At 41.1% G+C, this 22,394-nt stretch overlaps 1 protein-coding gene across 3 annotated transcripts in view; it reads left to right on the forward strand.

Moving 5' to 3' along the window:
* FERMT1 (FERM domain containing kindlin 1) overlaps positions 1 to 22,394 on the forward strand; it is a 36,044-nt gene that overhangs the window by 11,094 nt on the left and 2,556 nt on the right. For all 3 annotated transcript variants that reach the window (XM_058684926.1, XM_058684927.1, XM_058684928.1), the window contains 9 exons: positions 1,096 to 1,198; positions 6,164 to 6,271; positions 6,695 to 6,826; positions 8,298 to 8,347; positions 16,440 to 16,564; positions 17,515 to 17,621; positions 18,811 to 19,032; positions 19,655 to 19,779; positions 20,873 to 21,014. In XM_058684926.1, coding sequence (XP_058540909.1) covers positions 1,096 to 1,198; positions 6,164 to 6,271; positions 6,695 to 6,826; positions 8,298 to 8,347; positions 16,440 to 16,564; positions 17,515 to 17,621; positions 18,811 to 19,032; positions 19,655 to 19,779; positions 20,873 to 21,014 — 1,114 coding nt within the window. The remainder of the gene's footprint in view (positions 1 to 1,095; positions 1,199 to 6,163; positions 6,272 to 6,694; positions 6,827 to 8,297; positions 8,348 to 16,439; positions 16,565 to 17,514; positions 17,622 to 18,810; positions 19,033 to 19,654; positions 19,780 to 20,872; positions 21,015 to 22,394) is intronic.

Below are 22,394 nucleotides of genomic sequence, written 5' to 3' on the forward strand. Positions count from 1 at the left end.
CTGCAAGATTCTTTTCCTTCTTCCTGCTCAACCCAGCCCCTGCTTGTCCTGTAAGACCCAGCCACATACTGTCTCCTACTCAGAAACACCATTCTGGATGGGTTCACCTCCTTGCACTCCTGTTCTGACACTTACTCGCTCCCGTGCCACCATTTCCTACCTTATGATGCTCACTCCCCCACTGGACTGTCATTTCCTTTAGGACAGAGGTTGCATCAGTCATCCTTATGTTCCCCTCCCCCCCTCCCAGCCGAAAGCCTGTTATAATAGACTTTCAAGCCATCTTCATTCTGTGGTACTGGATGCCACTCATCCCTGCCTCGTTCTGCTATTAACTTTTCATCTCCACCTCTCCACCCCTCACCATTGCCCAGTACTTATTTTTCAACTCTAGAACTGTACCACCCAGTATAGGAGTTACTAGCCACATGTGGATATTTACATTTAAATTTGAATTTAATTAAAATTAAAGCGTGGCACGAGCCACATTTAAATCTTCAGTAGCCACATGTGACTAGTGGATACTCTATTGGACAGGGCAATATAGAATAGTTCCATTGTTACAGAAAGTTCTGGACAATAACATAGGCCCAGCGTTGAGTCGGACCAGCTGGTGTAGAGGAGAGGCTGTGTGGGAAGTCAGCAGGTACAGATTTTCATTCTGGCTCCACGACAAGGCACATGACCTTGAACATATCACTTAATGTCACTAAGACTCCATTTTCTCACGTATAAAACTGAGAAAGTAAGAACTGCCTTGGCTCCTTCACTGGGTTACTTTAAAGTATCTGTGTAAACAAAATATATATACAGAAAGCACTTAGAAAGTTGTAAAAGCTATAAAATGAAATGCAGATACAAGTTATTATCAAGTCCTCTCCCTTACAGGTTTTTGGTTATATTACTTGGACTTTGTTCAAGGAAATATACACACACGCACACACACACACACACGTGTACATTTATATATATGTGTATATGTAAATGTAAATGCATGTATATAAATTTAAGTATGTATACAAACATGTTATGTAATATTGTAATATATGTGTGTAAAATGGATTGGCTTTTAAAACCCATCCTATTGTTTTCTAGTTGGCTGGACTCCTCCCGTTCCCTTATGGAACAAGGCATCCAGGAGGATGAACAGCTGCTGCTACGATTTAAATACTACACTTTCTTTGACTTGAATCCCAAAGTAAGATACTTTTTCTCTTCTGTCTCTCCTTTTGCTTTAATGTGAATGCATGGAAGTGTAAAATTGAGTCATTTAGTTATCAGAAGGAGGGTTCATGTGTATAATCTTCTGTTTCGCTATGTAGGGTTAGAACAATCAATGTATATATGCTGTCTTTGGATTTTCGTCTTTTACTTTCTGGCAGGTATGGTCAGCTGCCCCTGAGTTGGCAGGAGTTTGTGGGGGTCTTCCCGCCCAGCACAGTGTGCTCTGCCCCTTTCCATCTACATAAACAAAGGAACAAGAGGAGAGTGGCTCACAGAGCTGGAATCCTTAATGCTTAGGAAGGAAGCCAAGGTTAAGAGCAGGTTCTCATGAACAAGCCCCATGATGGTGCACACTACACTCCCCACTGCAGGGAAGAGGGACCATCTGTACCCCAGCTGGCTACCAACTCCCATTACGTGCACACCTGCCGCCTGAAGTTTACTAGGCCAACTGAGCGGTGAAATAAATCCTCTGAATTTCTGCCCCTTCCTCACCCCTGCGTGGCCTGTGGAGCTGTAAGTCAGCACTTAACTGGCCAAATGTAGAAAATGTAAACTGAGTCACCAGCCTCCACACGCACAGGATGGTTTTATCCTAGTTTCATGCTTATTGCTCTTTCCCGTTCATTGCCAGGCACTTGTTTGAGGAGGATGCCTCAGGCCACCTCTTCTGTGTAGACCCTTTTCTCATGCATGGTGGTGATTCTGCCTCTCGTGGCACTGTCTTCTCCTTGATCCTGATTTGAAGTCTGGTCTTCAAAGGCACATCTCTGCTCCCACTTCTTCCTTAACTGGCATCTTCTTCAAAATAAGCCCTATTCCTTGTCATTTCTGTGGAGCTCCTGCTCAGTCTTTGGTTTAGATCCAACTTAATGCCCATGGCCCTAGCTTGTGTCTAGAGTGCATAACTTCCACTGAGTCATGGCAAAAGAGCGAGTTCTGGCTCTTTGAAAAAACCAAACTTTCAGGAGAAACTACCCTACGGCTTCTCCTAAAAGGGAAGGGATTTTTTGGTTTTGATTTTTTTTCAAGGGCACTGTGAATGTCATGTTTGCTTAACTGGTAAGCAGTTCTCTCTGTATGGCTCATGAACAAAACTGATTCGAATCAAACAGCCAAATAGAAGCTGTCCACCCAAAGGTGACAGGAAGACTCAGGCTTTGGGGATACAGCTTTGGGGCATAAGAACAGTGATCCCCAACCACTTTAGCGTTCCCTTCTCCCCCTTTCTAAAGTAGGGAATGCTATAAATATAACCTAATTGAAGGTTCTTACTATGTGTTGAGTAGATAGAGGGGTACAGAAATTTAAGATGTGGTTCATGTTTTCATAAAACCTACAATCAACTCTAGAAGAACAAAGACATCACCCAGAAAACCATTGTAAAGCTGACAAGGCACCCTACAAATGGGAACCAAACTGTGCAATAGGGTCAGGGAGCTTCTCTTCTCCAGCTTTCAGAAGAGAGATGCAGGCAGGCTGTAGCACTGGGGTAGCAGGTACTGATTGAAATCTCAGATATACAAAAATACTAGAATATACAAAATTTCAAAAATAATATACTTTAAAAATACAAAACCCAGCATCCATAAAAGAAAACATTGGTACATTCGTAAAAAATGAAAGTTTTATGCGTGCAAGAAACTATATACAAAGTTTAAAAGTCTTGGCAACACATACAGATAAAAGGTTAATTCCCCTAATAGAGAGCCCCCAGAAATCAATAATAAAAAGACCAACAACCCAGTAGACTAATGATCAAAGGATGGGAACACACAGTTCATAGAAAAGGAACTACAATGGCTTTTAGCCTTGTACTGACAAAGATCAAAAAGTTTCATGCACTGTCTTTGCAAGAGTGTTGGGAAAATGGCTCTCTCGTACACTGCTTGTAGGTCAAAGTACAAATTAATCTGATCCCTATGGAGGGCAGTTTGACAATATGTATCAGAATTACAATTCTACATAGCTCTGACCAGGCAAATCGACTCCTTGGTATTTATACACAGTTATACTCAAATATGTGAATTAACATGTCTGCACAAGAACAGCCTTTGCTACATAATTTGAGGAGGAAAATGGGAAACTACCTAAACATCCATCAGCAGGGAAGTGGTTAAGGACCTTATGATACATCCATACAGTGTTGTAGCTAAGAAGAATGAATCAGGTTTCTTTTGATGTAGAACATATTCAAGGTATATTATCGAGTGAAAAAAAAAAAAACAAGGAACAAAACAGTCTATAGAGAAACTACCATTTGTGGGGGGAAAGGAAGGGAAGGAGACTTAACTTTTTATTGTACATTATTTTGTCCCTTTAGGATTCATTCAAAATGAATTTCTTCATTGTGTATTATTTTTCCCCCATTTAAATGTGTGGATTAAAAAAACTTTTATAATTCCAATAATTCACAGTATTTTTTTTTAAAGGTTCAGTAGAGAAAAGGCACTTCAGTTTCAATGAGAATCCTAGAGGACACTGAAAGTCGCCTCACAGCTAATAGGGAATCCTGAGTGATTAGATCTAAATAGTAACCCTTTCCTGAGAGAGTGAAACTGTGGGAGGCACGTTTTGTTATTTGTTTGTATTGGTTTTGGGTGGAAAGAGAGAGGGGTTCACTGAATTGACTGGAGGGGGAGAAACAGGGATTCAGGCAATGGAGGTGGTAGAAACCACAGCTTCCAGTCTGGGGTTTCTATTTTCAGTAAACCAGAAGACAAAGGAAATCTAGGGCCAAGGAGAAGGCAAGAGTAGCCAATCCCCACCAAGGGAAACATTTGCAATCCCCACCAAGGGAAACATTTGTTTCTAAGTTGGGAAAACCACGACTGAGTTCTCAAAGAGAAAAAGACCTGTCAGGGTGCCTGTTAATAAGTGACCTGCAGGGGCGCCTGGGTGGCTCAGTCAGTTAAGTGTCCGACTTCGGCTCAAGTCATGATCTCACAACTCGTGGGTTCGTGCCCCTAATCGGGCTCTGTGCTCACAGCTTAGAGCCTGGAGCCTGCTTCGGATTCTGTGTCCCTCTCTTGGTCTGCCCCTCCCTCCCTCATTCATTCTCTCTCTCTCTCTCTCTCTCTCTTTCTCTCTCTCTCTCTCTCTTTCAAGAGTAAACATTAAAAATAAATAAGTGACCCATAAAACCTGGGACCTTGTGATGTTCCAGAGCCTGAGGGGGGAACGTGAACAAGCCTCCAAAGAAGAAAATCCAGAGCTCTGCTGGCTCCACAGAGAAATCCAGTATTCCTCAGTGGGAGCCAGGCTTAGCCTGTCCTTTCTAACATCTTCTACTAGATCCTGTTCTCCTGATGTCAATTTGTAAATGTAGGTAACTTTTTCTTTCAAGGAATTGTTTTACTTGGCTTCAAGGGAGTGGTGGGGAAATTAGGTTTGTTCAAGTGTGGAAGCTTTAATTTTTTTAAATCTTTACTGACTGCATTGGAGAGAAAAGCCTTATCAGGTGATTTGACTTACTCTCACTAAAAGTCCTACAGCATTAGGATTGTAGACACTGTGACTGAGTGGCAGACAGACAGATATGATATGACAATCCAATTCAAATTTTAGTGGCTGCACATACTCTTTAGATTTTTGTCTTTAGACTGTTAATTAAGTAGGGGTCTTTGGGGGGGGAGGGGCAGAGATCGTTTAGTTTTTGGTGTGCGTTGTGTGTATGTGTGTTTTTTAGTTGTTGTGTCTTGACTGCAGTATAGTGCCGTAAAATTCTAATATAATGATTGTTAGTACATTCACGTGGTTGTGCAACCATCACCACAATCCAAAAAAGTTTTGCATCACCCAAAAAAGTTTCCTTATACCCCATTTCTGGTCATTCCCTGCTCCCAGCCCACCACTGGTCTGCTTTCCCTCTCAAGGTTTGCCTTTTCTGGAAGCTTCACATAGATGGAAGCCTCCAGAATATAATCTTGTGCATCTGAACTCTTTGACTCACCATGTTTCTGAGGTCCCCACTACATATCAGTAGTGTGCTCCCTCTTACTGCTCAGTGGCCTCCCGTCATGCATGTGACCCACATTTTGTTGAGGGACATTCACCAGTTCATCAGCTGAGGGACACTAGAGCATTCCCAGCTCAGGGTTGCCATGAATAACACTGTTGTGAACATTCTCACATATGTTCTGTTTGGGCTCGTTGGGGGAGGAGACTGAGGCTAGCTCCTGAGGTGTACCATGACACCTGGCAAAGTTCAGGAAGCAAAGACAGACTTTCTTAAGGTTCTTAGTGTTCCAGCTTCTGGAATACCACACTTTTGGGTTTTCACTTGTCTTGCCTGGCCAGCAGCGTTAGCACTGTTGAGGAGGAGCGTGCCTGTGGACAGGTCCCGTTTCCTGCTGGACCAACAGCAATGCTGTTGCTGGTTTGGGCTTGCTATGGGTTTTTACCTCCCCTGTCACCTTTCTTCTAGTGTGTATAAGGGTAATGCAAAAGGAAAAATAAACTAATGATAATCAACCTTTGATAAATCTGTTTAGGTGCTCTATCTTTCTGTTCCTCCTCCATACTTTCTTCAACTTTTGTTTAGAGGATATAGTAAATTGTATACTCCCTGTGGGGAGTACAATGGATACAGAGCTGCAGTTTTGCAAGATGAAGAGAGTCCTGTAGATGGATGGTGGTGATGGGTTTTCCCTCCAGTGGAAGTGGTGATGAAAGAGAGGGGGAAATAACGGAATCGAGATGGGTCTATGTGGCCCCTTGAAGATGCTCTGGAAAATATTTTGAGAAAGTGCTAAGTTCGGAAGTAAAATGAACTGGGGTGGTGGAAAGAAAGAGAGAGGTATTTCCTTCACTTATCTGAATGCAAGTTTATTGTTTCTGATTAACAAGGAATGGCCTCCGTTATTCCAGAATTTTTGTACTGAGGAATATAAATACGTGCCCTCCACCAACACACACACCTACCTGTTTCTTTCTTTAGTATGATGCTGTCCGAATAAACCAACTCTATGAACAAGCCAGGTGGGCCATTCTCTTAGAAGAAATTGACTGCACAGAAGAAGAAATGATGATCTTTGCAGCATTACAGGTATGAGAACTTCAATACGTTTTTTTCTGGAAGAAAATGAACTCGTTTTCTTAAAGTTTCGTTTTCTTCATACTGTTTTTTTTCTTTGAAGAAAGAATTGAAAATGAGGGGAGTCTATTTAAATTTAAAATACGCCTCATAACCCACACACATGCCCATCTTATATAAGGTGTTAGTCTTGCAATTCTTATCCTCACTACAAGTTCAACCAGTGGTGGGGAAGAATTGAGTTTGAACACAACTAAATATAAATCTCAAAATAATGCAGATTAAAATGTCATCTTCCCTTCATAGGAGAGAGATCTCCTTCCAGGAGATGTTTGTTACTATGAGGGAGTGGGGGGGATTGCCTTCAAAAAGAAGAAATGGCTAATGGATTTATTTGAGTTTATAACATTTCTAAAACCTCTGTTTGCATTGTAGTATCACATTAGCAAACTGTCATTGTCAGCTGAAACACAGGACTTTACACATGAGTCCGAGGTCGACGAAGTAGAAGCAGCACTTTCTAATTTGGAAGTGACCCTAGAAGGTGGAAAAATGGACAATACCTTGGTATGAACTTTTCTGGTAACTCAGAACTGTGGCTGTGTTCTCATGGATTGACAAACGTTAAATGAGTTGTTTTTTTGTTTTTAATTTGAACTAAGAGAAAAATGGCGAGCAAGGGAGAAGGGCAGAGGGAGAGAGAGAAAGAGAATCTTAAGCAGGCTCCATGCCGAGAATATGAAAGCGGTCCCTTCACTCAGGTCTAGAGAGAACTGCCCAGTCCATGGCATGGCTAGCTGTGAGAATGAAGAAGATGCTTTACAGATACAAAGCCTATGATCTACCTAGTCATCATGCATTGCACCTGGGCAAGGTGGACACAGTGAGGGCCTTTATTCTGGGACACTGTAAAAAGTTTGTGACACCTACTGACTTCAGTAAATAAACAAAACCTTCCGGTGAAACATAAAGTAGTACAACTATTTTATCGTATCCTTATCCATGAAATGTGGCCAAACAGCAGCTTTATAATCAGAATGCCTCTCCTATCTGATTCATTCGTTGAATGCCGCCCTTCCTTTAACTTCTTCAAACGGTAGGAGTAAATATTAGTTTAATTCACATTGAATTAGACAGTGGATCCATTGTAACTGAATATAAATAGTAACATAAAAATGAGTCATATGTTCTTAGCTATTTGGTTCATGTTTCCTTATGATTAATTTCCTTCAAATGGGAAATTGGTATCACGCAAATGCAAATATTCTGTACAAACTAAATGCCAAGATTCTGTAGAGATTCAGAGCCCTGTCTCACATTCATGGGAAACACAGGCCCATGAAATTGGAGCTCTCTTTTGTCTACTTCCTCCACTAACTAGATACACAATGACCATTCTCAGAATAAATGAAAAATTCCCTCCTCCTTCCCTCGATATTTTCATGCGATGCTAAACAGTAGGCTTTTCACTTAGGAGGCAGGCACCAACAGACACTGCAGAATGAACTTTGAACCAGGTTCCTTTTGAGAAGTTAATCAGTGAACTAAACGTAAGGAGAGCTACTCGCTCTGAGGTAGAATTTGTACAATATTTTATTTGTACATAAAAGTAGCAGTTTCTAACTCAGATTTTTAACTTGAAAGGTAGTGTTTGGTCAGTTTTTTAACCCCTTTTTTCATTTGCATGACATGTGACATAAAAGTGAAAAAACAAAAAGCAACCTGTAGCTTAACAAATTTGTATTAAATTATCACCCACATCACCACCCAAATTAAGAACTAGAACTTTGCCAGCCACCCAGAAGCCCCTGCACATGCCCCATCCTACTGTCCGCCCTCCTCCACTCCCCAGCCGCTGAGGTAACTGCTAGAAATGTGGCTAGTATGATTGAGGAACTGAGTTTCTCATTTTATTTAATTTTAATTAATTCAGATTTTAATAACTCCATGTGATGAGTGGCTATAGTACTCGACAGTGCAGGTATAGAGTATCAACACCACCTAATTACTGCTTATGAAATATTATCTTTTTCCTTAGGAGGACATTACTGATATCCCTCAACTTGCAGATAACCTCAAATTATTTAGGTAAGTCACCTTGAAGGAGAAAGAGATTGCTTATAACAAAGCCTTGCAGGTAAAGAGTCCAGGAATTTACATTTTTTTTAATGTTTATTTATTTTTTGAGAGACAGAGACAGAGTATGAGAGAGGGGGAGTCACAGATTCCGAAGCAGGCTCCAGGCTCTGAGCTGTCAGCACAGAGCCCGACGCGGGGCTCGAACCCATGAACCATGAGATCATGACCTGAGCTGACGTCGGCTGCCTAACCGACTGAGCCACCCAGGTGCCCCTTTATTTATTTTATTTTTTTTTTAATGTTAAATTGAACCTCATTAGTCAGGTTCATGGTTCAAAGGTAAGAGCATGGGCTGTGGTATCAGATAGACAATGGCCTGAATCCTAGCTCAACAACACACACTAGCTGAGTTACCTAGGGCATTGTCATGTATTGGAGCCTCGGTTTCCTAATCTATAAAATACGGATATACCTCCTCTTGGATTTATTGGGGGGAATTAAATGAAATAATATATATGAAGCATTGAGCATGGTGCCTGGATCACATTAAATGTTCAGTAAATGAGAGCGCCTGGGTGGCTCAGTCGGTTAAGTGTCCCAACTTTGGCTCAGGTCATGATCCCATGGTTTATGAGTTCCAGCCCATCAGGCTCTGTGCTGACAGCTCAGAGCCTGGAGCTTGCTTCAGATTCTGTCTCTGCCTCTCTCTCTGCTCACCCCACCCCCCACTTGCAGTCTTCCTCTCTCTCTCTCTCAAAAATAAACATTAAAAAAAATTTTAAATGTTCAATAAATGGTGGTGTAAACATGGCCAGTGTTGGCAATTAGTGAACATATATACTAGACTGGAGTTTCTGTCATGGTCATCTGTGAGGCTCAGGACTTGACATCATTTGAAGGTTCTTTCATGGTTTAAAAATCAATTGTCTCTAGAATGTTGGTGCTGGACTTGCACACAGTGGTCACACAGGTTTATCTACCTCTGCCTGTTAAGGTGTTTCTGAAAAACTCCCCAGTGACCTTAGATCAATCTGAAACTGTTAAAAGGCAGAGAATTTTTTTTATTTTGTGGAAAGAAAGGACTGCTACATTTGTGACGGTGCCAGAGTGTGTTAAGATGAAAAGAATAAGACCCCTTTGAAGTTCTATCAGTTATTCATGTCACTTTATGGTTTGTTGACTTTTCTTAACAAGCCGGCACCTCACTGGGTCAGTTGGCCTGAAAAGAAACACAAGTTGCTTTTGGTAATACATGATGCGCAAAAAGACTTGGAAAAGTGAACAGTGAATCAGGTATAAATGAGAAACAAGCATCCAAAGGTACCCATATTTGTCACTGGGTTTCTACAGGTTGCTTTTTTTTTTTTTTTAATGTGTTCATGGGATGTGGTCTCAAACAGTAGGATCATTAATTTAACTTTTGTGGCATAAATGGTTGCAACCACACATATTGTTATAGCCAGAGCTACATAAAAAAAAGTAATCACTTGAATCCACAAATACATCTTTATAATTTTTAAACAATCATTCTATGGAGACAGTAGGTTGCCATGTTCTCTGCATAGAGCAAATCCGGCTCTTGACAAACCAAATAACCACAGTTCCCTTCCTATAGATGTTTTCAGTGAAGGAGACAATATCCCAGAGTGAAGCCCTATATCCACTTCACTTTAATGTGATTGCTTTGCTCAGGCTCACAAAATTGTCTTCATGTTTCACGGTGGTCACTATATCTACCAAAGGTCTAAAGGTGTTGAATTTAATAGACAATATAGTTCATGGAAGAAAGAAAGAAAGAAAGAGAGAGAGAGAGAGAGAGAGAGAGAGAGAGAGAGAGAGAGAGAGAGAAAGAAAGAAAGAAAGAAAGAAAGAAAGAAAGAAAGAAAGAAAGAAAGAAAGAAGATAAGGAAGAAGGAAGCAAAGAAAAAAAGAGACAGGAAGAGGGGAATGGAGCTCTGTTCCTGGTGGGTGTGTGACCCATAAAGGCCCTTGTTTCCTTGGCCTTCCTTTCTTTATCAGTAGAAAAGCACGGAGCTAGTCCTTTGATTTTTAATGTTTCTTTTTCTTTAACAGTGAAGCTCTTTTTTTTTCCCTAAACAAAATCAGTTGAACCCACTATATAAACACTGGATTTCAGTTTCCAGCAACTGATTTAAATGCACCCAATCTAATGCAAACCTCGGTCTTGCCATAAATACCTAAGAGTGCTAGATAAAGGAAAAATAAAAGAATTGTAAATACAGCGTTGAGGTGAGACTGGGAACGTCCAGTTTGCAGGAAATGCAGAGGAAACCTAATTCTACAAATGAAGCCTCAGATGCACAGATTATCATGGCCTAGGGCTGGGATTTTAGTCTCTGGACACAGATAGGAGATGAAGTTTTAGGCCTATTGTAAGGCCTAAAGCACAAGACTAAAGCCCGTGCCTAAAAACAAAAACTCACAAGGGCTGCCTTCTGTGTTTAACAGGGAGAGACTGTCCACCAGCCAGGAAGCAGTAAGTTCATCCTTGCATGGGGTTCCGTGTGGGGAAATGAAAAGTCTCTCCGGAGAAAATGGAGCCAAATCCTGTGTCACCCAAGGATGTAGATTTAAATTTAAGTGTCTTACATGATAGGAGAATTCTGGGGGAAAAAAAAAAAAACAGAAACCGGCCCATGACACAAAACCTGTGAAGCCCTAGCAAATGTAATTGCTACCTAGAGGGAAATATCCACAATCTAGCATGCATGGGCCTTATAGAGAAAATAATAACCCTCTAAAAAATGAGCCCCCAATAAAAACTAACCATGTAAGTTCATGAACTACCATAAAGGAAAGACAGCAGACCCAACAAGCAAGAAGATTAGCAGTTTCAATAATTTTAGGTAAGAGAACAATCTGAAAAAAACATAAAATGAGTATGTTTAGAATCCTTAAGGAAATTAAAAGGTAACAATCACCATGAAAGAGAAGAGGCGATATTGAAAAGGAACCAAATAGAAAATCTGGAAACAAAAAATTTAGTCATCGAAATTTAAAACAGAATAGGTGCATTGAATGTCAAGTTTAAAAACACAGTTGAAGAGAGAAAACAGAAAGGTAGAAATGGGAAATATGTTATCAGTAGAATGAGAAGTTTCATTATATACTAGGAGTTCTATAAGAAAATATGGGAGAGAAGCAAGTATTCAAAAAAGAATGCTTGAGAATTTTCCAGAATTGTTAAAGACAAAAATACCTAAATTCAGGAATGGTAAATCCCAGGCAAAATAAATCACTATAGATGCACATCTTAATAAGGCCAGCCATTGATAAGGGAAAGTCTTTAAATCAGAGAGAAAAAAACGGATTTCCTAGCAAGAAAAACAGCGGAGTGTGTAGCAGACTTTTCGTTGGCTGGGAAATATCTTGAAAGTGCTAAGAGAAAGTAGCAATCAGTCTAGAACTTTATGCCCAACCAGCCTTTCAAGATTCTACCTTATGCAAACCCCTAAATATAAACCAGACAAGATACAATTCTATTAGTAAGTTACATATTTAATAAAAAACAATGATTCATGTCCAGACTGTAAGGTGTGACCAGTGTTGGAGAGACTACTTTGGAAACAATTAAATGGCTCCACTAGAGGATACAGAGACAGAAGCCACACATAAAATTCATTCATTACATCATTCACAGACAAGTTACTGTAGGGAAGTAGGCAAATTACTATAGCAAAGAACATCCCAGGCAGATTTACACAATGTGCTATCGGAGATTATCAGTGAGAGGAATACAAGACCCCAAAAACACAGAGGAATCTTTATAATACTTCATAAAGAGAGAGTGACTATGAAAACCTTTCGTCCCATGAAGAAACACTGGTTATCACATAGAAAAATATCTCTAAGTGGAGTTATGCACTCTTTTTTTTTTTTTAATTTATTTTTTTGAGAGAGAGAAAGAGAGTGCTAGCAGGGGAGGGGCAGAGAGAGAGGGAGACACAGAATCCAAAGCAGGCTCCAGGCTCCAAGCTATTAGCACAGAGCCATACACGGGGCTCAAACTCATGAACCGTGAGATCATGACCTGAGCTGAAGTTGGATGCTTAAGCAACTTAGCCACCCAGGTGCCCCGATACACTCTTGTTTTTTTTTTTTTTTTTTTTTTAAATTTTTTTTTTTTTCAACGTTTTTTATTTATTTTTGGGACAGAGAGAGACAGAGCATGAACGCGGGAGGGGCAGAGAGAGAGGGAGACACAGAATCGGAAACAGGCTCCAGGCTCCGAGCCATCAGCCCAGAGCCTGACGCGGGGCTCGAACTCACCGACCGCGAGATCGTGACCTGGCTGAAGTCGGACGCTTAACCGACTGCGCCACCCAGGCGCCCCTACTCTTGTTTTTTTTAAAAGCTAGTGTTCCAAATTTATGACCTGTGATGACAACTGGCCATCATTAATAAGCCTCCAGATGCTTTCAAAATAAGAAACCTCTCCTTTAAGGAAAAGGTGATTGTGAAATGAGTAAGAACATAATCAGTATTTGAAAGAGATTAGTACTATAAAGAGAGCATTATTTGCAAATATTTCCATGGTCATAGTGTTGCCAGTAATGATACTGCCTATTAAAACAGTATTATCTTGCCTTAAATTTTGATCACATCTCTCAGTTAAGCTGACAGTCTGATCAAAAGGGGGGAATTGTCGGGGCGCCTGGGTGGCGCAGTCGGTTAAGCGTCTGACTTCAGCCAGGTCACGATCTCGCGGTCCGTGAGTTCGAGCCCCGCGTCAGGCTCTGGGCTGATGGCTCGGAGCCTGGAGCCTGTTTCCGATTCTGTGTGTCCCTCTCTCTCTGCCCCTCCCCCATTCATGCTCTGTCTCTCTCTGTACCAAAAATAAATAAAAAGCGTTGAAAAAAAAATTTAAAAAAAAAAAAAAAAAGGGGGGAATTGTTAAAAAGAAAACCACAGGCCCAAAATGGCATCGCTTAGACCACCTCACCAAACTGGGGCTTTATACCTAATTGCAGTTTCAACCTTCCCCAGAAATTAGTCTTAACTGGTCAGTAGAAAATTTTCCAATCAGCACCGCTGAAGTCATCTGTCACATGGGCCTTCCATCTCCCAAAAGATGAGGTTAATTCACCTAACAAGACCTCCTGCCCTTCCGCACCAGGAAGGTGACCTTGCCTAGAACAGCCCTTTCTTTTGCTAATAACTTTCTTACCCCAACTTCCTTCCTATAACAATCCTCCATTTTGTACCATACCTTAGAGCTCTCCTCTACTTGCTAGATGGGATGATGCCCAATTTATGAATCACTTAATAAAGCCAATTAGACTTTCCAAGTTTAAAAAATAATATTATCTGCACACCTTTAAAACTTGGAAACAGAATTTGTCTGCATTAAACACCATCCAAATGAAGTTACAGTATTTTTTTTTTTTTAAGTTTAAGAAAGAGAGCACACACAAGCAGGGTAGGGACAGAGATTGAGAGAGAGAGAGAGAGAGAGAGAGAGAGAGAGAGAGAGAGAGAGAGAGACCCAAGCTGGCTCCACACTGTCAGTACAGAGCCCAACGCAGGGCTCCATCCCACAAACTGTGAGACCATGACCTAAGCCGAAATCAAGAGTCGGATGCTCAACCAACTGAGCCACCGAGGTGGACCGAAGTTATAGTGTGTTTTAAACCCACTTATTTTTTTTTATTTTTTTTTATTTTTTTTTTTTTTAAATTTTTTTTTTTTCAACGTTTTTTATTTATTTTTGGGACAGAGAGAGACAGAGCATGAACGGGGGAGGGGCAGAGAGAGAGGGAGACACAGAATCGGAAACAGGCTCCAGGCTCCGAGCCATCAGCTCAGAGCCTGACGCGGGGCTCGAACTCACAGACCACGAGATCGTGACCTGGCTGAAGTCGGACGCTTAACCGACTGCGCCACCCAGGCGCCCCTAAACCCACTTATTAAAAATATAAAAATGCAACGTATTCTGATTAATCTGCATAAGTGAGTGATTGACATGAGGGAATATGGAACTCCGTAGCTTTGTTTCAACAAAAACCTTCAAAACTAGGTAGATGGCACTATACAATGAACATTGTGATTTAGAGTAAGCATGGCCAACAATGTACTTCCTCAACTGGGATTTATATAAGTGAGTAACAACCTCCCTTTTTAAAACAAACAGAGTTCTTCATATTCATTTTTAATTAATATATTTGTATAGGTTTTATAACGTATGTTACAAATACTACAAATTAACAATTGTAAATATGTTAAGTGAAGGGTATTATATTTACATAATATATATGGGTAATATTGACCCAGCTCTTGCTTACAAGGTGCCCAGCTCTGACTCACCTCTACACTTTGCATGTGCTGTTCCTACCTTCTGAAATTTCTCTTCCCTTTTCTCCAATCAAATTCTTACCCATCCTTTATTCTATATTTAAACACTGTGTCCTCTGTAACTCACCACGCTGCACATCCTTGTTCCATGACGTAGCATATTTTATTCATTGATATGTGCATTTCCCTCTTGACCCTATGGGCTCCATGAAGATTCAGAAGACTGCCTCAATTCTTGTGTTTATCATGCCCCATGCAGCCACCTTCTCCACTTCTTCCCCTACACTGTCCTGCTCCAGCCTCTGGAACATGGAATAGGAGCAATAATCATTAGCTTTGGGAATTAATGGAAGTGCCCTGGAAGATGAACCAACCTGGAAGACGATAGCAGTGGGAATCTTTTGATACTCTTAAAGTCCAGTTAAAATGGAGCAGCAGAGTTTCATTCTTAATTATGAATAGAAATATTTAAATGCCTAGGACGTAACTGAGACCTTACTATCTTTTGTGTAAAGGCTTGTCTTCTGATTCTATTTTGAAAATACTATTAATTTTGGAGATTCTGATTCTTAGACAAATAACCTTCAAATGTGTTCCTTAGAATTATCGTAACTACAGCTTTCAACATAATATTATTTTGATGCAATGGCTTTCTAAATCTTGGAAATGTTACCTGCATATAATGTTTTTCCATTTTATTTTATATTTTCTGTGTTATACACTGGCTTTTTAATGAACATTTTCTCTCTTATCTTTGTGTGAAGTGTAACACATTTTTAGCTAAGGAAAGACGATGGTTGACATGTTAAAAGTCTTGCCCCAAATGATGTATGAGTGGGATTAACACAAGGCTTCCTCTCTTCCTCTCATTCTTGAATGCAGAAATCCACTGCTCTAGCATGAAATTCACCCCCACAGCCGGGACTGCTCCACAGAACCATGGACAGCCCATGTTATCTTTTCTCTGACTAGCTGTACCCCCTTTCCCACTTCCCAGCTCTCTCTCATGTTTTCTATTTTCAGTGACCCAATTGAGACCTGCTATTGGCACCACCAACCTTGTCCAGCCCAGAGTACAAAATGTTCTGGCCCCCACAGATACCACTTTTGGAGATCTTCCCCCAAAACATTTTTTAATAACAGCAGAATCTATACAGATTAGCTGTAGGGTTTTTGTGATTTCCATGACTCAGTGGGAATTCTCTGGGGGGTTTCTCTTAAGGATCAAGAGGAAACCACGGAAAACGTTGCTTACTTTTAGATCTAATTTTTAGTCCTGTAACTTGAAAACTGTGTTGTCCATATGGACAGCTTTTTCAGATACAAGAAGTATACTGAAATTACAGGTGTCCCCAGATTCATGGATATTTCTCAAATAACAGTAATAGTTTATTGAGCACTTCAGTCATGCCAGGTCCTGTGATAAGCACTTTCAGAGATTACCTCTTTCTATCCTCACAGAAGCCCTGTGAGTTGGAGGCTCACAGGGCAGTCACACAGAGGCAGTGCACGTGGCCCAGGCAGATGAAGTGTCTTTCCCAGGGTCACACATTAGGCATCAGCAGAGCCAGAATGGTCTAACTCCTGAGATTCTGCATTTTCTACATATCATATTAAAAGCCCCATTTTTACTTTTTAGAAATGAGTTAGCAATTTGAAAAGTACTTTCAGAAATAAAGAGTATGTCATATGAACGGGTTTCTAGAGCATCTTGATCCACTTAAAATTTGCAACGTGTCCCTGTGTTTCTAGGTGGTTGTTAAAAGGCTAATTGTACTTTAATTTGCAGGCCCAAGAAGCTAATACTGAAAGCTTTCAAACAATATTGGTTCATCTTTAAAGACACATCTATAGCCTACTTTAAAAATAAGGAGCTTGAACAAGGAGAACCAGTAGAAAAACTAAATCTGAGAGGTAAGAGAGTCCTAAATGAGGGTATGGGCTTGTCATGACCCAGCTAGCATGCATATGAAAGCCAAGGTTCCTACCCAGTGAAGCAGGGTTGACTTCCAGAGGAACCGCTCTATCTCACTGGTTTCCACACAGCAGCCTGTCTGCAGCATTCTGCTGTCCTTTCTTCCCCAGCGTGGCCAAGCCTATGAAGTGGTGGTAATTGCTGTCATCAGTGTAGTACATGAGGCCTTGTAGGATCCCGAAAACTTTCTAAATTCCAGGATGGTTCTGTTTAATTCAGTGTCGCTTCAGTTTCTGTACCAATTTCTGAAAGTGGCTGTGAGTGTACTGGTAACTCCATTAACTGAAAATACTTAACCAATGTACTCAATTTCCTTATCATATGGTGACAGTGAGAAAACTCCCTCTGCCCTGATTTATTTTAAAAGTTTATATTCATAACTCAGTGCTACTATGAGGCAGAATAGCCAAATCAACCTGGAAAATGAATTCAGTTGATGACATGTTTAAAATGATAAGAGGGGCGCCTGGGTGGCTCAGTTGGTTAAGCGGCCAACTTCCGCCCAGGTCATGATCTCGCAGTCCGTGAGTTCGAGCCCCGCGTTGGGCTCTGTGCTGACAGCTCAGAGCCTGGAGCCTGTTTCAGATTCTGTGTCTCCCTCTCTCTGACCCTCCCCCGTTCATGCTTTGTCTCTCTCTGTCTCAAAAATAAATAAACGTTAAAAAAAATTTTAAATGATAAGAGAAAATAGTTTTTGTTATCCATGTTAGTTATTCATGAGTCTTACTTAGTTATCCTTTAATTAATGTTGTCTGCTTGCTCCTCAGTTTTTCAAAAGAGAACCAAATCTGAAGGGCTTACGTTCAAAGTGTTTCTTTTAGATGCACATCTGATATTGATATAACAGATTTCTCAGAACTCAGTTTTGTCCCTTCCTTTTATCATTCAGGCTGTGAAGTTGTGCCAGATGTAAATGTAGCAGGGAGAAAATTTGGAATCAAGTTACTAATCCCTGTTGCTGATGGTATGAATGAAGTGTATCTCAGATGTGATCATGTGAGTAAAACCACAAAAATGCTAACTCCCTTCACCTTTATTAAACCTAAGGACAAACCAGCTGAGATGCTTTCTCAAATCAGAACACTCATCAGTCAGCTATTACTTTGTAACAAACAACCACAAAATCAAATGACACATACCAGTAAACCTTGGTCTTTGAAACATCTATGGGCTTGGATGATCCACCCTTGTGTCAGCTGAACAGATCTGCTTCCAGCCACAGGTCTAGCTAGGCTTGGCTCCTTACTGGAGGTAAGCGCACTGTATTCTGGGTACCCAGCTGCCTGGGGAGGCTCTGCTCATAGTGATGGCGGAAGTGCAAGAGAGGAACTACAAACGTGGCAGACCTCCTAAAACTTGAGCTTTGAGTGAGTACACTGTTATTTCCGCCTACGTTCCATCAGCTAAAGTAAGTCCATGGTGAGGCTCAAAGTCAAGAGGTGGGAAATTACACCCTGGCTCCAATGAGACAGATCGTAAAATTACATGGCAAAAGGTGTGGATACCAGGAGGATGAAGATTGAGGTCAGTAATTCAGCATACCATACTCACTGTTGCTCTGTAGAATTCTACCGTTCATCTGCATCCCCTCAGCTTCTGAGACCACTCCACTTGGTTCCCTGAGGTGAAAAATGAGCACACACATTAAAGAACAATAGAGGCCGCCACTGACTGGTTCAGAGCCCATCAGTGGACCTGATTCCTACTATGGGATTCAAATCTTTACTAAGAATAGGCCAGGGTAGACATTATATGGGAAATCAGTTAATGATTTTTTTCCTCATGTCCTTCTGTCATAGAGATCAGACATGATATGGAAATGGAAATATACATCAAGGAAGTCTGTCGGGTAGCTTGGGTTTTCATCTGTCTGTGCTCCATGGAGCTCCTGTGTCCTTGGTTTATCTTTAAATGCAAAGTTCCCTGCATGGAATTTATCACAGCTGACATTCCTATTCTCTAGCCCTTTAGCATAGAGAAACTCAACATGGGACTCAAAAGCTTTTGTTGGGTGTTAAATTAGGTGATTGACAGCCACTCAGAACATGTGCCACTTCACATCTTTCCTTGCTTGGTAGGTGACAGTTTTGTATATTGTCAAGATAAGAGCCCACCTCCTGCTCTGTTCCCAGCAGGGTGGCTCTGTACTTGAATTTGTGTCTCAGCCCTCTGATGTTTGCTGCAGGAGAATCAGTATGCCCAATGGATGGCTGCCTGCATCTTGGCATCAAAGGGCAAAACCATGGCAGACAGTTCCTACCAGCCAGAGGTTCTCAACATCCTTTCATTTTTGAGGATGAAAAATCGGAACTCAGCATCTCAGGTGGCTTCCAATATCGAAACCATGGACATAAACCCGGAATGTTTTGTGTCGCCTCGGTGTGCGAAGAAACACAAGTCTAAGCAGGTACTGCTAATCTTGTTTGAGTGATTGTTTGCAGTAAATTCTGTATTTTCTGAAGTAAAATGAGGAATTAAAATGATTGAGGCCATCATCATGAAAAAATCAGCTCATGGGGATATTTGACTTTGGACTCCGTATTAGACCATGTTAAGAGATTATTGTTCATTTTGTTAGTGCTGACTACTGCTACCTAAACATGGTAATAGTCCCAGATTTAATTAAAATTATTTAGTCCTCACAAATTAAAACTTTACATTGTGCTTCCATCAGAGGGGGTTAAAAAGTTATGCAAATAGACTGATGTAAGTGGAACCATTGTCTGTGGACACTATATAGACCCTAGAAAGAGGGACCCAGAACTCTCCATCTCCATGAACCTTACAAGTTTATGTGTTGGTTGATCTTGTTCCTTCTTCTCCCCAGTGATTTACATGTTTTGTTTCAGAAGGAGAGAGAGGAAGCGAGAATGAATGAATGGGTGAATGAATGAATAAATGAATTCTCTTTGTAGAGCTACAGTTGGGCCTTGCATTTATTTTTCTCACTGGGGATCTGAGCCAAAGGGACGATTATAGAATAGTCACTGTATGCTAAGGACAGTTTGATGTCTACCACTTCTGCTTAGCTGGCAGCCCGGATTCTAGAAGCCCACCAGAATGTGGCTCAGATGCCCCTGGTCGAAGCCAAGCTGCGGTTCATACAGGCATGGCAATCTCTACCTGAATTTGGCCTCACCTACTACCTTGTCAGGTGATTACAATGTTCACTTGCCTCTCTTGCTCTCTATGTGTTTCTAAGTGCCTTTCTTGGATCCCAGTTTCTTCTCAGTCTACAACATAGAACTCTTTTTATTTTAGAATATTGTCCTTTCACAAATGGCCCAAACACACTGGCTGCCCATAACAATCTTCTATACCTTCTCTTCACAGACCTACCTGGGCTCCCTGCTTCTCCCCTTGTTCCCTAAGTTTTCAAGTTGGCAGCCTGAGTGATCTGTTTAAGATCTGAGCCAAACCATGGCAGCCTCTGCCCAGAACCATCTGAAGGCCTTCTGGCTCACTCAGTGTATAAGCCAAATCCTTACAATGGTCCTACAAGAACTTAGCTCCAGAATTTCACACCTCTGCTCCTCCTTCACTGTGCCCAGCCACACCGGCCTCCTGTGACAGGTCTTTGAGCGCACACACACACACACACACACACACACAAATACACACATACATACATAAAATGCTGCAGCCTTGCACTGGCTATGCCCTATGCCTACAATACTCTTTCCCCAGATACCCACATAGCACAGTCCCTCACCAGCATCTTTAATCAAGTGGCCTCTCTCACTACAGCCTACAGTTGTAAAACTGTAACCACCCCATTTGCCAGTATTCCCCGTCCCCCTTCTGTGTTTTATTTTCCTTTATGATCTTATCTGCCATATATATTTAACTTACTCATGACCCTGTCCCCCCACTAGAATACAAGCTCCATGAAGATAGACATTTTCATACTGAGATCACTACTATATTCCTTGTGCCTAGAACGGTGCCTGGCATACACAGTTGGCAATTTTAAATTAATTGACTTGACCCTTTCTTACTTTGCTTTCCAATGATGTCAGTTTTATGTAAATGATGTGTACAGGGCAGCCTTATTAATTCTCTCCATTCTTCATATGTTCTTCATATCACAATAAAAACACCCTTCTTCTGTAGAAAGCTAATCCTTCACTGTCCATTCTTTGGATGCCATTTAGAAATGTTCATATTATCTTTAAGAAGTTGTATATGAATGAAAATCATATTACAGGAAGCAGTTGCTTCTTTTAATTCATATTAATTTTTTTTAGATTTAAAGGAAGCAAGAAAGATGATATTCTGGGAGTTTCCTATAATAGGTTGATTAGAATCGATGCAACCACTGGGATTCCAATTACAACATGGAGATTCACAAATATGAAGCAGTGGAATGTAAACTGGGAAATCCGGCAGGTACAGTGAAAGTTTTTGGTACATTCAGCGTTGAGCCTATATATGTGTGTTCCATCGGAATTGTACATTACTCTGTTCATACATTTAGAACTCAGAAACCACAGGCATATGGTCATTGTCTGCTAAAATAATCACATGCAATTCTGGGCAGTTTCCTAACAAGTACAGGCCGAATGGTTTTGAATTAACACCATGGGTTGGCTTAGTCTCCATATGGACTTGCCATACAGACTCTAAAATTGCTGAGCAATTTGATTCGTTTCCTTCAACTCAGCATAGGATTATGTAAGACTTAGACTGACAATTACTTGGTGGAAACTACCTGAGAACTGTCATCCAAAATGAATCCAAAAAGGCCTCATCTAATGGGCTGCCAAGAAGTCCCAACTAGTTGAGGACTCAGAGGCTCAACTGCCCACCTGGAGAGCATTCCAGTCCCAAAAACTAAAAACTACTAGAGAAGCAAGTGATGTGAGCAGGGATGACTGAGAAAAGCTTTGCCTGTTGAGTTAAGGGGACCCCAAACCGTCTGCCTCCCGTTAATGGCACCCCAGGAGCTAAGTTCAAGCCAAAGCTATAAGCTGGGAAATTGTAGATCAAGTCAAAGGCACCTTAGCATCCAGATGATTTAACACATTCTGATATAATCTTTTCTTCTTTGATTTCTCACTTTTCCAGTAGAAAGCCATCTACCTAGAGGGATGATAAGAGACATACACTGTATTTTAAATTTTTTTAATGTGTATTTTTGGGAGACAGAGCACAAGCAGAGGAGGGACAGAGAGAGAGGGAGACACAGAATCAGAGGCAGGCCCCAGGCTCTGAGCTGCCAGCACAGAGCCCAGTGCCGTGAGATCATGACCTGAGCCGAAATTAGATGCTCAACCAACTGAGCCACCCAAGCACCCCAAACTCACACTTTTTTTTAAAGAACCATGGATTCCTTTCAGTGGAGGCACTCATTTGTAGAATAAAAGTCTGAGATTAGGTGGCCTCTAAGACAGTGGCTCTAAATCCTTGTTGAGTATTAGGATCACCTGGGGAACTTGAAAACACCACTGCCCGGGCCACATCCTAGACCAATCAAATCCCAGTCTCTGGGAGTGGGAGCCTGGCATCAGTAATTTTCAAAAGTCCACTTGGGCAACCAAGGTTTGAGAACCAGTGAAGAACGTTTCTTCTGATTTAGAGTTTGTGACTCTCACCTGGGAAGGGGTGCAGGGCTGTTGGGTGCAGGAAAATTCAGGGAAGCCTTTTATTCTCCATCAAAAAGTCTGCAAAGTACCCTGCCCCTGGACAGATGGAGTGCTTAGGAAGTTCTTAACATCTAAACAAGAGTGACAGAAAGTATCTATGTGTGTTGGGAGTTAGAATGTTTTG

The sequence above is a fragment of the Neofelis nebulosa genome, chromosome 9 (genome assembly GCF_028018385.1).
Source record: "Neofelis nebulosa isolate mNeoNeb1 chromosome 9, mNeoNeb1.pri, whole genome shotgun sequence".
Classification (NCBI taxonomy): Eukaryota; Metazoa; Chordata; class Mammalia; order Carnivora; family Felidae; genus Neofelis; species Neofelis nebulosa.